The 16,876-nt window shown below is 45.9% G+C and overlaps 1 protein-coding gene across 1 annotated transcript in view; it reads left to right on the top strand.

Annotated features, from left to right (window-relative positions):
* Nucleotides 1-16,876, top strand: part of LOC111141642 (solute carrier family 24 member 3) — a 486,337-nt gene that overhangs the window by 416,559 nt on the left and 52,902 nt on the right. The window contains exon 7 of the mRNA XM_022494365.1: nt 8,171-8,245. Coding sequence (XP_022350073.1) covers nt 8,171-8,245 — 75 coding nt within the window. The remainder of the gene's footprint in view (nt 1-8,170; nt 8,246-16,876) is intronic.

The following is a 16,876-nucleotide window of genomic DNA, read 5'->3' on the forward strand; positions in this document are numbered from 1 at the left end:
CTAATATCTCCATTTCTCCATGTTTTGATAACCAGATTTCAGTAAATCGGTTTCTTGGTCAGTCTTTGTTATTTATTTTATATCTTTTACTACACAGTTCTGAAAAGAGGTCCATAAAGTATGAAGGTGTGCATTTCACAAAATGTTTAAGACCCCCACCCCCAGCATGATGTTGGACTGTGAAGAAATGGCAGCCAGTGCGTTCAGCATGGTCAACACTAGTTAAAATAATTCTTTTAGGTCAGGGATCACAAATGCATGTTCCTGCAGAGCCCACGTATATATGAAAATGATTGAGGCTGTCCAGTCTAAGAAAACCAATAGCAGAGAGAAAGTTATATACGGCAGTGGACTCTTGTCTTTGGAGTTGAAGACAGTGGAGTTGAGGGGACTGTGGCAAGCTAAAGAATGTATGTCCTGTCTAAAGAGGGCATCTCTGACAGCTCCACAGTGACGTGAGAACACCCCCAGGTTGCCAGGTCTTCTGGTTTTTCCTAGAGAAGCCAAAAGTCTTGGTGTTGTGGAAATCCTCTCCATCACACCCACAGTATTGTAATGTACATCTTGGCAATGACTGCAATTAACAAGAAACTGAGGGGGACAGATCCTCTGAGCAGGCCAGACAACCAGAACAAAACAGCAATCAATATCCTGCATGAGATAAACAGATAATATAGAAAAAAATCAGCTTTCCCTTGGCCTTATGAATATTTCAAAATCACCAAACCTCCAGTTTTGTACTTAAAGAAAGGCAAAATAGTATTTTAACCAAGACCCAAAATTTTGTAAGGACGGTTATCAGATTTAGCAAATAAAAATAGAGGGCACCCAGTTAAATTTCAATTTCAGATAAGCAACAAATATATTTTTAATATGTTTCCCGAGTGATGTTCAAGATTATACTTATATTTTTAAAAATTACTTATTGTTGCCTGAAATCATATTTAACTGGGTGTTCTATATCTTATCTGGCAACTTCACTCCTAAGCCAACTCTCAATGTGAAGGAGTAGTTACTACTAAAATTAATACGTAATTGACAACCAACACAGCAATTGCATTTTTCTTTTGTTCAGGTAGCATTTTTATTGGGGGACCACATGCATTCAGGAAAGTGCACATATCATCTGTACGGCTCAGTGACTTTTCACAACTAAGCACACGCAGTAATCAGTACCCTGATCAAGAAAGAGAACAGTACTGCCCTGCAGGAGCCCCTTGTGCCCTTTCAAACTCGATTCCTGGCCCACGGGGAACACCATTCCAGATTTAAAAACAGCATAAGTTTGGGGTGCCTGGCTGGCTCAGTCAGTAGAGCATGCAACTCTTGATCTCTAGGGTGGTGAATAGAAATTACTTAAAAATAAATAAATTTAAATATATGTATAGATAGATAGATAGATAGATAAACTTTTTAAAAAGCAGCATAAGTTAGTATGTTCTGCTTTCAAATCTTATGTAAATGGAATTGGGTTGTATTTTTAAGCTTACAAAACTGTATGTATGGGGCACCTGGGTGGCTCTGCTGGTTGAGCATCCGACATCAGTTCAGGTCTTGATTTTGGGGTGCTGGGATTAGACCACACGTCGGCTCTGTGCTCAGCCAGGAGTCTGCTTCTACCTCTGCCTCTGACCCTCTTCCCACTAGTGTTTTTGCTCTCTCTCTCCTCTCTCTCTCTCAAATAAGTAAATAACATATTTTTAAAAAACACAACTGTGTGTGTGTGTATGCATGTGTGCATGCATGTGGGAGAGAATGCTTACACTGATTATTGGATTGCTGTGAATAAATCTATGTTTTGGGTACAGGAGACACTGTTGGTGCTCCATGATCCCCTGCCCTTCCTCATCTCAGTTCCCACCACCCTGACTTCCACCTGCACCACCATACCTGCATTTCTCTTTCTAAAGGCTCTCCTTGGTCACTGCCCTGGGGCAGGGAGTGTCAGGGATCAGCAGACCTGGGTGCTGGACCCTGGGTGCTGGGTCCTCAACCAGTGACTGATGGGAGCGGGTGGATAAATACCCCAGCTCCCTCTCCCCTTGGGTGAGACAAGGGAAGAGGCACATTCTCCCTGGTTTCCCAGAACTCTCTAGCAGGAATCAGGATTGTACCCCAGTTGTACCTGCTGTAACTTGCTTCTTGTATCCCCCAGACCCCAGCACTGCTTCCTAGAACCACCTCCCAAATAACCTTGGTGCACTCAGATCCTTGCCTCAGGCTCTGTTTCTGGGTGGAGCCAAGCTCACATATCCAGTGACATGACATTAACCTCAGTACTCTACATGTATTCAACCAACTCCTACCTGGTGCTGGTACACAGTGCTGCCAGAGGCAGTGGTAAATGCAGACTCTACACCTTGTCCTAGCGTGGGCACATGGCTCCAGGAACACAGCAGGCCACAATCCTGTGGCCACAAGTCTGGGATTTCCTTCCCTAAGGCAGAGCTAGCTGACCCCTTGTGAATTCTGATGGGTGTGAGCACAGTTGGAGCTACCATATTTTGAAGACCTACCAGGCAATAACTTGCATTTTACGACTGCACGTAATGTTTTGGATGATTGAGAAGGCACTCCAGAGTCCTGGGCGCTACAGGTCATGATGAACACCCATGGTTACTGTTCAGTACAATCAACGAAGAACGCGTGTTCGAGAGTTTACCACGTGTCTGCACTCCCGGTGCAGCCTCATTTTTCATTTAAATATATCTCCAATAGCAGCTTGTTTACTTGTCATTTGCTTTGCCCACATACATCTCAAAATGAGATTTCTTAGAAAAATAAAATTAAACGTATAAATTCGTTTTCATGTTTGCGAAGATTAATAAGTGAAGGTTCACTGTATTTTGCGGAAGCAGGGTCTTTCATACATGGCCTGCTTGTTAGGGTCCGTTTCTGACGATAAACCAGAAGGCAGGAGCCTTTTATATAAAAGGGGTTTTTCCCAGGATCAAAGGATTTAAAAAGTGTCTTTGAACAATGCACAGAGAGCAGCGCCAAGCCTTCCCCATGGGAGGAAGACCCATTCTCGGTACCGCTGACCATGCTCACATTGGGTGGGGAATGCCCCAGAGCCCCATCCTTGCTCTACGTCGTGTGGCTGCCTTTCCTGAGATAAGAATTGGCTGTAGAAATTGTGTCAGCTCAAAAGCTTGGAACAAAGCTCATGTTATGATTTTTCAAATCCCTTTTCCGTGAAATCTGTGTGAAATCACAGCATTTCTGAGATGATAGTTGTATGTTTTATGTCATGTAACCATTATGCTGTTCTGACTGCTTCAATAGTTTTTCAAAAAGGCAAAGTGCTTGCAAGTCAAGGGTATGTGTGCCTTTTAAAATGTGTCTGCATTGTCAAATTCTACTGTTCATTGAGAAAAAACTATTATATGTATTACATTATATTATGTATATTTACACTGTATCTGCATATTACTATGTGTGTATATTATCACATGTATAAATAGCTATATATAGATTTGCAATATATATCCAGAAATATACAGAAAACATACCATTTTATCATAAACAATTACTTTTAACCTCCTAGAAGGAGCCAGAATTCCAGAAGATTATCAGTCAACATTTGAATAAAGGAGAATGTGTTTTTTTGTTTTAGAAGGGTGGTTTTTTGGCATTATGCCACTCTGAAACTAAATGAAATCATAAAAAGGAAACTAAAGTTGCATATTTAATAGAAAAAGTGTGAAATGCACTCCAGAAATAGAAAAGATGATCAAGAAATATCAAGCTGAAATTTCAGTTGGGAGGGATTCCTAGAGCTAGGCAGCAAATAGAGTGTCTGCCTTTAATTTACGGGGGGAGTTTGCCAGCGATGGCCTTTTGTAATCTGTACCAATCTGCATTATGGATTAATGAGGTCAAGGGCAGAATTACTCACTGTTGGTGTCCTCCCAGGAGCCCTGTTCTGGTCTCTTCGCTAGAGTGACTTCTCGGTCTTCCTTGCAGCCACTTTGCAAAGTGCTAAGGAGCTACTGTCCTCCCATAAGTGCCCCCCCCCAAGCTGGGTAACACCTGACAGCAGATGACAAAGAGGCTCCCATTTTGATGAAGACGTGCTAACATGTCTCTCTCTGCCAATAAATGTGTTCAGGATCAGGATCCGATGGTTGCTGTCCTCCCTCTAGAGATAAAACACCCTTCACCGAGAGGCAAAGGGAACCCCTTAGACCCCAAGCACCCCAATTTGTGGAAAAGTGAAACATTCAGTCACCAAACAATGAGCTTATATTGGTGTTTGTTTGTTTGTTTGTTTTAACTAAACTAGCTAAACAGAGTAGTTTCCAGTTTATTTCACGTACTCTCTCCCTCCTGGAATACATCCATACCATATCCATATCTGCGGTCCTTATGGTAAGACTTTTCTGCTTGGATTCCTTGGCCTGAATCTCTGTAAAGCAGTACATATTCTAAATTGAGCTGTGGTCACTGCTTTCTTTTCTTTTTTTTTTTTTTTTTTTTTTTTGGTCTCTTACCTTCAATTTTTCCCTCCTTTGGCTACCATCTCCAACACACCTGCCTAATGGCTTAAGGTTGTAGAGAAAGGATGACCTCCATGAGAGGCAATCACAAATGGATGTTTGCTTTTCAACCCTGCCTGCAGTGAGGCATTGTGCCATAGTAGGAGGGGGCAGGGGCTTGAGACTCTGACTTCCTGGTTCAGATCCCAGCCCTTCCCGCCAGATTGCTGGCCAGCAAGGGTGACGGTGCCCACCTTATTAGGTCATGACAGGATTGAATGAGATAACCCTTCTGGATCCCCAGATTTGCAGAAAGCGTCAGGTAAATATTTGCTGTTGTGATGAGTGGCAGTCACAGAAGCGTAAGGTAGAGGCAGCCAGGAGGTCATGTCACAGCTCTCAATAGAGACCCCGCAGGTTCATCAACGGTGCTTTAATTCGCTCTAGAGTGTGGAAAGAAATTATCCTCTGGTTTGACTCCTTCTTACTTGTCTTCTGGTTCATTGCTTCTATAGAAAAAAATTGGTTTCACTCCGGTGTGGGCTGTGAATGTGAAGCTAAATTTGATGATGGTCCAACGACTGAGAGCTGTTCTGGAGAATAAAATAATCACGACTCATCCAGAGTTGGCCTGTAGGCTGAATGCAAGGTGTATCTTGCAGCAGTGAATCAAAGTGGATAATTTGTACTATACTCTCTTGTTTTTTAATTTGTATTTAAGTTATATATGCACAGAGCTTAGAGAGCCAACCAGTTCTAAAAAGCTTATTGTGAAAGCTCTTTTTTCCAGTCCACCAGCACCATTTCCCTCTCTTCTGACACAACTACATTTTTTAGATGACGTATACTGGACACACAAGGTTACGTTGGTTTCAGGTATCCAGCATCAAAACTGGTGGTCTTCCAGTAGCTTTTTGAGAAGGGATACATAGGAAGTAAAGGTTTTGAGACAATTACACTTTTGTTTTTATTCTTCTCTCACTCTTAATGAATAGTTTGGTTGGGCACAGAATTTCAGGCTGAAATAATTTTCCTCTCTAATTTTAAAGGCGTCACTCCATTGTCTTCTCGTTCCCAGTGCTTTTGTTGAAAAATAAAATGTCATTCTGGCTTTGATCCTCTGTATGTAATCCCATTTTTCTCTTTCAGGTGGTTTCTAGGACCTTTTTTTTTCTTTGTGCCAGGATTCTGAAAATTCATAATGATATACTTCGGTGTACATCTTTTTTTTTTTTTTTTTTTGGTCCATTGTGCTGAACACTCAGGAGGCCATTCTACTCAGAAAATGCACATGCTTAACTTCTGGGAATTTTTAAGAAATATTTATTTGATTATTTTCTCTCTCCTATTTTCTGGAACTTCTGTCTTCAAGTGCCAGGTTTCCTGTTTCTCTTAAGGTGAGGGAGGTATAGTCACTGGTTTGCTTGAAGTGAGGGAAATAATTTGTGGGTTATATTTTCAAATATTCTTTCAGTTATCCTGGCTTCAGACCCTCCTTCACCCCTACGTCTAGAGCTTTGCCCACTGCCACCTGAGTATTCCATCATTCTTCTGCTTTCCAGCATCTGGAACGCTTGGGTGGCTCAGTTGGTTAAGCATCTGCCTTCTGCTCAGGTTATGATCCCAGTGTCCTAGGATCGGGCGCACATCGGACTCCTGGCTCAGTGGGGAGTCTGCTTCTCCCTCTGCCTGCTGTTCCTCCCAACTTGTGTTCACTCTCTCTCTCTCCCCACCTCTCTGACAAATAAATAAAATTTTTGATAAGTCCTTACATTCTCTTTTCCTTGGGGGTTTATATCTTGTTAAAAAGAAAAAAAAAACCTTTACTATTATATTATTTTGGTGTAACAAGAGCAAAGGTCATGGGTATGTATCTAGTCTGTTATCTTAAACTAAAAGCCCAAGAGATTTTTTTAAGGCAGTTCAGAATTGATATTTGCCATATGTTTTATGTCCATTTTCCTAGCCATCTGATGCTGAATAAATATTCACAACCTTTTATGACCTGCTGGAAAATGGATGGTCCAGTCCAATGTAAGCTATTCTATAGATGACCACGGATTCTAATAGCATACACTATTATGCTACACATAAATACACTATTATATACACATACATGATAAGAGGGTAAAGAATACTTTACATTTGTTCTAAAGTGATTTCTGTGGCATGAGCCCTCTTCTTGACAACCCCGTCGTCTGTAACTTAGATCTGCTAGTACAAGACCTAATAAGGCAAAATCAGCAACAGAAAAATACCTAAGTGTCCCTATAACAAATGGAAGAATGTGTTCATGGAAGGAGACCTCATTACTCATTTATGGTTCTATTTAAGTCCTATCTTTCATGTTATTTGAATCCAGAAAGCCTCTTCTGGTTTGACTTTGCCTGATCTTTTCTTTATAGACTGACACAGTTGTCAGGGAGAGAAAAGACTCCAAATGTTGCCTTGTCCCCGAATCCTTTTTTCCCTTTGTCTTTAGTGCAGCATGTGGCTGTCATTGGCCCAGCCAACAGCTGATATTTGCTGTGTCCTTCTTCACTTACGAGGCCAAGGGCAAAGGCAGCTAGACAGGTCCTGTGGCCGAGGGGTGCTTGACACTTGTCTAGGGAGGTGGGAAGGAGTTGTGAGGGACAGGCAAGAAGCACTTCCACCCCTCTCTGTAGACGCTCCCACCCTTCTTTGTGAGAGTCTGCCAAAATGGACCCACTCCACAAAGTAAAGAAAGAAAGAACAGGTATCCCTCAAAAGGTGATTTGGAAGGACTTACCAAGGAGAAATGACTCTTCCTCCAGAACAGGGATCTTAACCTGGCATCTGCAGCTCCCCCCTTCCCAGCAGCCTCTCCTCCCCACAGCCCAGCCCGGCTCCATTGCCCCCCTTTGTCTCATCCAGGGGCCTCTCCCTGTAGGAAGTCTGGACACAGCAGGCCAGGCCTGTCATAGCCTCCAGCAGTGTGTCTCCTGGCCTCATGATGGCAGAGCCATCCTATCCTTAAAGGGACATTGTCCAACTGCTAAGAATAACATTTTCTCCAGATAAATATGCAAATCAGTGTTTTAAAAAATTCTGATCAAATCATGAGTCAGGTGCCCACAAGGACAGGCATATAATAGAGGTGAGAGGAGGTGGCTGCAGAGGCCCCTTGTGAAGGGCAACGGCTGTCCAGCCCTGGGTTCATTCCATGAGCCCAGGCTGCAGCAAACATGAGAGCCTTGACAAGGACACAAGGTGGGTGGCTCCTTCATCCCCTTGTCATGAGGAATGCTAAGGCTGGTGGGTTCCTGGGAGACACAGGTCTTTGACTCTGCTTTGCTGAGCCTTCCTCGTGCTGCCCAGCAGCCTGGGGCATGTCCACCCTCCCTCCTTCACATGGGTCAGACCCAAAACGGGTTGGGTGGCCCTCCTACCTTCCCCCCGGCTGCCTCCCCGTTTTCTCTTATGAGTGCCTTCCCCTCATAAAACTGTTGCAGGTTTAATCCCTTCTTGGAATTTGTCTTTCAGAAGATCCAAACTAATACAGCCAAAGGCCTTCCATAAATTCATACCTGCAGGCAGATTGACTGGGGTCAGCCCAGGAGACAGAAATACTAAGTTGTGTTCCCGGTTTATCACTGGCGAGAGCCACCAGAAGCCATGCTTTCTCCTTTGCACCGTCGAATATCCTGTTACTGTCTTCTCTTTTCATTCAGGTTGTGGCTCTTTCCTCCTGGTGCCTGCTGAGGGATTCAATTTACTACACTCTGTCTGTGGTGGCGCTCATCGTGGTAAGTGTGTGACACACCCCTCATCTGAGTCCCCTTGCCATTCGACTCTTAACTCATCCTTTTCATTACTTGGGATTATGTGCAGCTCCCCTGCATGGAACAAGTTCAAGGTCTCTGGTGACAAAGAAGCAAACAGATGTCTATGCATGGAGGTGGCTTCTCTTTCTTCCAGCTCCTTTGATCACCCAGAGCCCCAGTGTGATAGTTTGGTGCGCAGAACAGGAGTGTTGACTCTGGTTACCTGATTCCATGCGAGTCCTCTGCTGTTTTCCTGGGACCCCCTGACCATTCCCTCTCACTTTCTCATGGGCTCTTCTGGAACTCTCTTCGGTGTCAGTGTGCCCTGTCCCCAGGTCCCCAGTGACCTTAGTTCCCCCTCTCTGTATGCCCTCCCAGGACACCTCCCATGGCCATTACCACCTTTGTGCTAACACCTCTACACTGTATTTTTGGCAATGGCATCTCTCTGAGGTCCAGTCACAGAGAAGCCCCTCTCTACTGGACATCTTCCTATCCCAAACTCAACATGTCTCTAAACTTACTGTGACTTCCCCAAGACTGGACGCTCTTTCTGTATTTCAACCTCCATTTCTCTCCTAGCCACCCAACCTGTGGGTGATACTAAGTTGACCTTTCTCCCAATTCCACCATACCCATTTCGCTTCATTTTAGATTTTCATCTTGTAAAAATCTCCCCAGTGTGTCCCTTCATAGCCCATTTTAGTTGAGGGTTTTTATGTCTTTGGCCGGAACTGACAGCCTGCCGCGGGTCAGTATGACAATGAGAAGCATCACTGCCCCCCCACCCTTCCCTCCTTTCCCAGTCAGTCCTCAGAGCTGTCCCAGTGGTAGCTCTACAAAGAACAGCCTTGTGCCTCCTTGTCACCTGTGGGGACAAATCCAAACCCCCCACTTGGCTAGCCAAGTCATCCAGAAGAAGGGTGGTGGTGAATCAGAAACACACTGAAATGGGAGTTAGGGCATCTGACTCCTAATCATGGTCCCCTCCCTCTCTGGCTAGCTCTGGTTCTTGAAAGTTACTATTTCAAAAGGCATGGCTTGCGGACACGATAAATAGATGCAACTCTCTGTTTTGCCGAATTTCGCAAAGAGATGACCATTCCCAGAAAGATGAGGTTATGAGATGGAAAACAAAAGCTGAGATTTCCCCGGAGCACAGACTCAGCATGTCCACTCCCAACAGTGAATTGCCTACACTGGCTTCTTTTTCTGTTCTCAGCACAGACACCTCCTGGACTCTGGGTGAAATAACTTGTCTTCAGTCGGATTTACCTGAATATGCCCAGGATTTTTTTTTTTTAATGTAATTGTTATTATGATGTGTGAGGAAGTAAAGAGTTTTGCTTCCTTGGGCTGCAGGGGACACTCACCCAAGTGGGGTCTTTGGGCAAAGCTGTCCTCTACCCAGCATGTGGCCCATGAATCGCAGAGCTGAGCCCACTGGACACCCAGGCTGCCGCAGCTCTGTGTTTCCTTCATATGGCAACAAGATGCAAAAGCCAGTAATTCTCTGCCATTCCCTGCAGATTTGGACTGTGTATTTACAGCCCAGATGTGAAGACTAGAGTTTTCTGATTTTGAGAAAAATTACATTTCTCCACTGTTAGGAAGCAATAGCAGAGAAAAGCTTGAGTCCTTAGGGTTTGGTCTTGGTTCTTCTTATTTTTACCGGTGTTCCCGCCAACTTCTGTACACCCTGGAAACACCCAGCATGCTGATGGAAAGAGCGCAACCCAGAGATCTTAATCCAGTAAGCTCCAGGGCAGGACACAGGAACTTTCACTGCAGCCAGGACCCGCCCTGCCCCTCAGACGATTCTAATGCACCACACTCACTTCAGGGAAACTCAAGAGCAAATACAGTGAAACACCACTTCCTTGGGATAGTCCACCTGCTGCCTGGCGATGACCGCTTCCGGAGGAAATGTTGAGTTTCTCTAACATGAAGCAGGATGATTGCTTATTTGGCTGGATTGCCGATGGCTGTTCATTCTCAGGATCATTTTCAAATGAGACCTGAAACCAGGGTGAGGAGAACAGTCTTCCATACAGAAGTCCAGCATTTAGCAAAGTGCATTTCTCAACAACCCCAGATCTGTCCCATGGACCAGCCCCAGGCTGCTGCTCACCACAGCTGCTGTTTGTTTTCGTCAGGGTGTTCTAGTCTCCTCTTTCTGTGTTTTCCCCAAATGTCATGGTAAAAAAAATCACTTTTCTTCTGGCCTTCTTTATAGAATATTAGGCTTCTCTATAGGACCCTGCAGTGGGGCAGGACCCTTAAAATTCCTGTATTTAAAAGCCTTCCTCCTAGCCACAAATAATTGCCAACTATCCGTACAATTTAACTATTAGGGTTTTTTGTTGTTGTTGTTTTTTAACCCTCTCCCCCTTTTATGGTTCTGAACTGTTCAGAAGACAGAATTGCGGGTCTCCGGAGGTGATGCGGTAAAGATCTTGTTCACCCACAGGACAGTCCTAACTAAGCGGGTGCATGAGAATCACCTAAGTGGGACCAGATGTTGCTTCTTTGTACATCCCTGTGAGAGGCCCTACAGCCCCTACAGCCCCGGGCAGAGGAGCCCCAAGAATGAACCATGGGGCCTGGGGACCCAGAGAACAAGGGAGACAATTTTGGGAGGGATGCTCGTGTTGCTGGGCTAGGAGCGCACAGACAGTCGTGATTACCTGGGTCTGTAGCAGGTTTGAGCTGGAGAAGACCAGAAGGCAAACACACGCTGAAACCAACAGAACTTAAGACCATTAACTTAGAGATAAGGGACTTTTTCCCTTGGGCATTTGGGTTTCACCTACCTTAGCTCTGTGCTATTTTCTGGTGGGTTTGATGTTGTGTTTCAGGGACAAAGCAGAGGAAATTAGGAACGTGTTACTGTCGAAAGCAGTTATGATATCAAAAACATGTAGTGTGTGTCTCTCTGCCCTTCCTGCCCCATCAGGCGTTGTCCCCCCTACCCCCACACTTGGCCCTGGTGACGTCCTATACAGCAAAGCCTCATCCTCGGAGAAGCTGAACGTGGCCCAGCAGGCTCGCCCCATGATTCAAGACTATCGCTGCAAGACAAGTGTCACCTTTGAGGTCCCAAAAGCATTCCGGGTTCTTTGGAGCATGTCCTTGTGTGCGTCTACCCAGCAGATAGTCTCCACAGCCTTGCAGACCCTCTTGCTTCTTCTCTCCCATTTGATTGACTCACCCCAGCCAATGTCCACCACCACAGACAGCTCTGCCTAGCCCTACCCTTTCTCCAAATTCCAGCAGGCCCCACAGCCTCTTTTATTGAAATGTTACTGTAATTTACATAATCATGTAATTTACATAAATGCAAATGATTCATTACATCCTCAGTCTAACAGCTGCCCTAAAAAGGAATACTTTATTTTTACTCTTCATCTCCGCTTTGAGATGGGGTTTGTGAGCAACAGGAGAAGGGAAGCCTCCTGGGGGAGTGGATAGGCCTTGGAGACAGGTCCGGATGTCTGAACTGGCTCTCAGATCCAGAGTCAGGAGTGCTACGTACCTGGAGAGGGGCCAGGTGGGCCGCTGGCACCAGCTGGGGGCCCTCGGGGCCCCCTGAGCACGGGCACAGCAGCGAGGCCCCTCCGAGGTAACACTTCCCTCTCTTCCTCCGGGGGCTACTTGCAGATCCCCCCTCTCGATGGGATTTTGTGGGGATAGAGACAATTCAGCTGGTCCAGTCACTGGAGATGGCCTGGGTGGCACTGTCCAGTGGTGTAGCCAGTGGGCACACGTGGCTATTAAGCTCTGGGAAATGCAGGAAATGAAACCAAGGAACTGAAGTTTAGTTAATTGAAATTTATGTAGCCTCATGTGGCTAGTGCCTACCATACCGGAGAACACAGTTGTAGAGAGCAGATCCATCCAGAGAAAATATATACACATTGCCCCAGGCATCCCTGAGTTTTAACCTGCATAGACTCAGTACTTCCTACAGGACTAGGTACTACACTGGGTCTGTCCATGAAGAATTTCCAGTTCAATACTCACGACTCTGCAAGCTAGCTAATTGCATGAGTCCCATTTTGTAGATGGCAAAACTGAGGCCCCAGACTTTCAGGGATTTGCTTAGGGTCGGGGAGTTGCAGGTGTCTAAGATGGTACTTCTCCACCTTCTCCCACCCCCTAAGCCCTGGCAAAGAATTCAGTTTTCCCCCTCCCATAAAATCCACCTCTTCATCCTTGAAATCATCCTGATTGTCCCTCACCAGCTATGCAGTCATCCACTAGAGAGACATGCCTGCTGCTCTTACTTCACATTCTTAGACTGAAAGGAATAGCTCCTGCCTTCCCTCTCCTGATTCCTTTTTTCTTCAGACAGCTGATCATAAATGATCCAGAATCTTCTTCTGTCACCCTATCTGTGAGGGAAAAGACATCTCACACTAGTTGATTGATGACTGTTGTTTTCCCCCACCTCCATGCTGGCCTCCAGGGCCCTGTCCGTCTGGCTTCCTGTCCTCCCTCCTCGGACCCCTCCCTTGCAGGGAGGTAGCTTCTTCTCTCCAGTTCAGCAACACTGAGGCTCTTACACTCATGGTACCCTTGTTACATCTCAGCTCTCCTTCTGGGAAAGCGAGAACTGACCACAGTGGCTAGAAGATTGTCAGAGGGAATGAATGTGAGACTTTCTTAAGTTCCTTAAATCAACTCTGGTCATACAAAGGGTTGCCTGCCACTGGTCATACATTATCGCTGCCACTGAAAGGAAGAAGGGCGTGCTCTAAAGGCTCCTGGGGTATACCAGGAAGCTGGGTCTCCCTTGTGCTCGGTCCTAGAGCAGGGACATGGATCAGCCAGACTATGGGATGCACAGAGGACCCTCTTCTCTTTCACAAGGAAAACGAATTGGAAGTTTCAGTTATGTGCCTGTGTTTGGTTTTGCACTGCTCAGCAAACAGAGCCCTTTTGGTTTGGCAACTATCCTCCTCTGTATCCTAAATCCATCCCATTATCTGCTTTCCTTCCTTCCATAGCCTGCTTCTGCATATTTACACGAGATGACCAACTCTGTTCAAGCCCTGCTTTGAAGAAGTCCTTATTTCCTACACTCCTGCAGCCCCCACCACTGTTGTGGGCCTGCTAGAGATCCGGAGGTCGAAAATCCCATTTAACTTTCAAGTGTGGGGGAGCCTGGGTGGCTCAGTCATTAAGTGTCTGCCTTTGGTTCAGGTCATGATCCCCGGGTCCTGGGATCAAGCCCCACATCAGGCTCCCTGCTCAGTGGGGAGCCTGCTTCTCCCTCTCCCACTCCTCCTGCTTGTGTTCCCTTTCTCACTGTGTCTCTCTCTGTCAAATAAATAAAATCTTTTAAAATTAAAAAAAAAAAACAAACAAAACTTTCAAGTGTAAACCATACTGGTGCTTAACAGCAGCTTTCCAGTGCATTCCATTGGATTCCTCTCCTCAGAAGGAATGCCATCTGCACCCCCTGTCCCTGTTTGGCCACAACTCCTGAGGGAGCCTCCATGCTGTTGAGTGAGAAGTGGAGGGGGAGGGGTGCGTTTTCCATTTCCAGCTAGGGAGGGAAGATTTTTCAGGATTTTAGTGTCTTGAAAGAGAATGGTGGTGTTGATTTTCTCCTGTTACTTTCGCTGTTAAAATTCTAATGGCGCCAGTGATGATAGCACAAGCTATGGAAATTTTAAGTTCTTCAGTGCGGCTGCTTCTGCTCCGTGGTTACGGCTTAGAGTAAGCTGCTCCATGGACTGACATGCAATGTGGGGACAGCCACCTGTCTCCCTGCTCAGAAGCCAGCCCGGCTGTCTGCTGCCCACACACCTGGGCGATTCCTGGCCCTTGTTTTCCCTGCTCTTCTGCTTTGAGCATGCCACTTCCTTCGCATTTCCCTGGGATGCTCTGTCATCCAGGGATTCACCTGCCTGATGTAAGCCTGTCTCTGTCAGAAGAATTCTAGAGCAGACACCAGGGCTGAAAGCTGGTTTCCATGGTACCCAACTGTTTCTCTGAGGCCTGAAGGAAAAGAGTGGTTTGGGGTTTTTGTTTTTTTGTTTTTTGTTTTCAAATTCGTTCATATATGTTCACATTTAGCTGGTCTGTGGAACACGTGGAAAGCTTAAGGGCGAAGCCAGAGGTAGCTTCGGATGAACCACACTGGAGTCAGAGAGCAGGTCCCCTGACCCGCTGTGTGCAGCAAATCTGGGGCTCAGATACCGGTTTGCACCACCCACATGTGGTCACGGGAGGCAGCCGCAAACACAAGCAGCAAAGCACGAAGGGCTGCTTTCCCAAGCAAGACTTGTTTTCAGAAACCCAACTGGGATAAGAGTGAGTCAGTTCCGAAGGCCACACAGCAGGTCCCTCAAAGGCCACATGTCCTAGGGTTTGAGTGGTGGGATGAGTTGAGGGACCTGCCTGTCCCCAACTCAGAATGCATCCTGCCTCCAGAACAGCGGAAGACTCCGTTAGGAAGCCGTCTGTCTTGAGTTGTTTACCCTCTTCCCAAGAGGTTTAATGGAGCCTTGAAACCGGACTTGATCTGACTTCCTTCCAAACCCCCTCCCTGCCTTGGCAGAGTGGACAGGCAGCGGGTAGGACGTGAGCACCACCTAGTGGTGACCGGGTGGAAGTGGGGGCACGATTTCTTGTTTCCAAGTACCTCTATAAATTATTTCAGGGAGTTTTCTACCCTAGTAAGGTAGTTGTTTCATCTTATTTTACCCACAGATAGAACATGGAAATACAGAAGGATATGAAGTATTTGTCTTAAGAATATAAAATAAAATAAAACGGAATAAAATGAAATAAGATACCTGTTGGCAAAGTAACAGATCCATTCCCTGAAACCATCAGCAGCATCAAGTGAGAAAGTCGCCTGTCCTTGTCATTTTAGGACTTTTCAGACAGAGCAATTCCAGCACTCTGTCAGGGTGGTCCAGGAACTAGAGGGAATATGCTGTGAGCAGTGTCGATTTCCTCATTTTCAGTCTTCTGAGTGGGGGATAGTCCCTGGCCCAGCCTCATCCAGGTGCCACCAGCAAGGTCCAGAGTTATTCGTAACTCACCGTCCACCTCCTTTCCCACCACCAACATGCCTGTTCCATGTAGGTTAAAGGCCTGGCTTCTATTCCTTTTCTCTGTTTTACTGTTCTTTTTCCTGAGTCCTTTCATTTTTCCACCCAGCCCTCTAAAAGAAGTCAGATGAATCCCAGGCAATGTTTGCTCATTAGGCACCGGGCATCTGCGGTCTCCTGGCCACAAGTGGTCAGTGAGGGGGTATCACTGCTTAATTATCTGGAGGCTTCCAGATCACCTCCATCTGTTAGGACTCCTAGCAAGACCATCGGCCTCTCTCCTTGTCTGCCTCCCTCAACCCCATTCCCACCCCCGACCTCCCTGGCCACCCCCGATACCTTAACATCAGGCTCATGATGTCCTTAGTTGTGCATCTAGTCCAGACCTCACTACTCCCTGATGTATTGTGTTCTCTGTAAATCCCATTCTCATTTTGGGATCCTTTGCACAATTCCGCCTATGTTGCTTTTTCCCCATTAATATGATCACTGAAATAATCGTTAAAGACCTATTGATCTGTGCCCCCACAAGTCACTCAGATGGCACAGAATAAGGGCCTCCTGAAAGCTGCTTTTCTGTTATGCAGTATCACCTGCCTTCCCTTTCGTCTTTCAGACAAAAATTAAATTGGCACTTTAATAAACTCTACCAGTATCTCATGCTCTCCTGAGTGACGAGCATTGATTGCTCCAGCACTGATACTAAATTAACTTCAATTAATAGAAATATTTTCCAACTTAAATCATTTGTTCTGTTCCCTGATTTCTTGACAATGGATTTTTTTTTTTTTAAGCCAGTGTTGGTACAAAAGAATCTGTGAATGCCTTCTGGGGTGGACTGCAGACCACCCAGCCTGGATTGCAGGATGGTTTCCTTTATTTCTTTAATTCTCTTCCCTTTCCGCTTTGACATTTTCATCCAAATGTCAACCTGTTGAATCTGATCACAAGAGTCACAAAGCTGCTGAAGCCAACATCTTCTTCAGTGTCTTGTCAGGAAGTATGAGCTACAAATAAGTGGGGCCCCTTTGTTCTCATCTTCTCTTTGCGCCTTCGGGATAATTGGAGAGAAGTCCTTTCTGGTGTCTTTGGAGCCGCACCTGTTCGGCTGTGCAGTTTTCTCTGCGTGTCTCACAAGTGCTGCTTATTATCCTCTCTCAGGACGGAAGTGATGCCCGTGTCTTCTGTTGGGTGTACCATCTCCATGCAGTAATGACCCCTTGCACCCAGAGGTTTCTGCCTTGGAGTCTGTCTTGGAGGGCCACAGACCCCCGGGAAAAAAGTGCTCAGAGCTGGTGGTACCCTGAGCAGTCATATCCCATGAAGGTGTAAAGAGCGAGCGATGAAGCAACCCTTAGCTTCCACTTTTCAACAGTGCACCTTCCGGGGAAGGAAATGTGTCATGGAAAGAAGACTTAAGAACCAGGTCTGAGTTCTAGAACCAACTCTGCAGCTAATTGCACACCTTCAGCTCTTTGAACACCCAAAATTCCTTGTGTTCTCTGTGGCTCCATTTCCCCGTATAAATCAAAGGGCCAGGGTGACA

This window comes from Enhydra lutris, unplaced genomic scaffold (assembly GCF_002288905.1).
Source record: "Enhydra lutris kenyoni isolate GAN:26980312 unplaced genomic scaffold, ASM228890v2 scaffoldscaffold6, whole genome shotgun sequence".
NCBI lineage: Eukaryota > Metazoa > Chordata > Mammalia > Carnivora > Mustelidae > Enhydra > Enhydra lutris.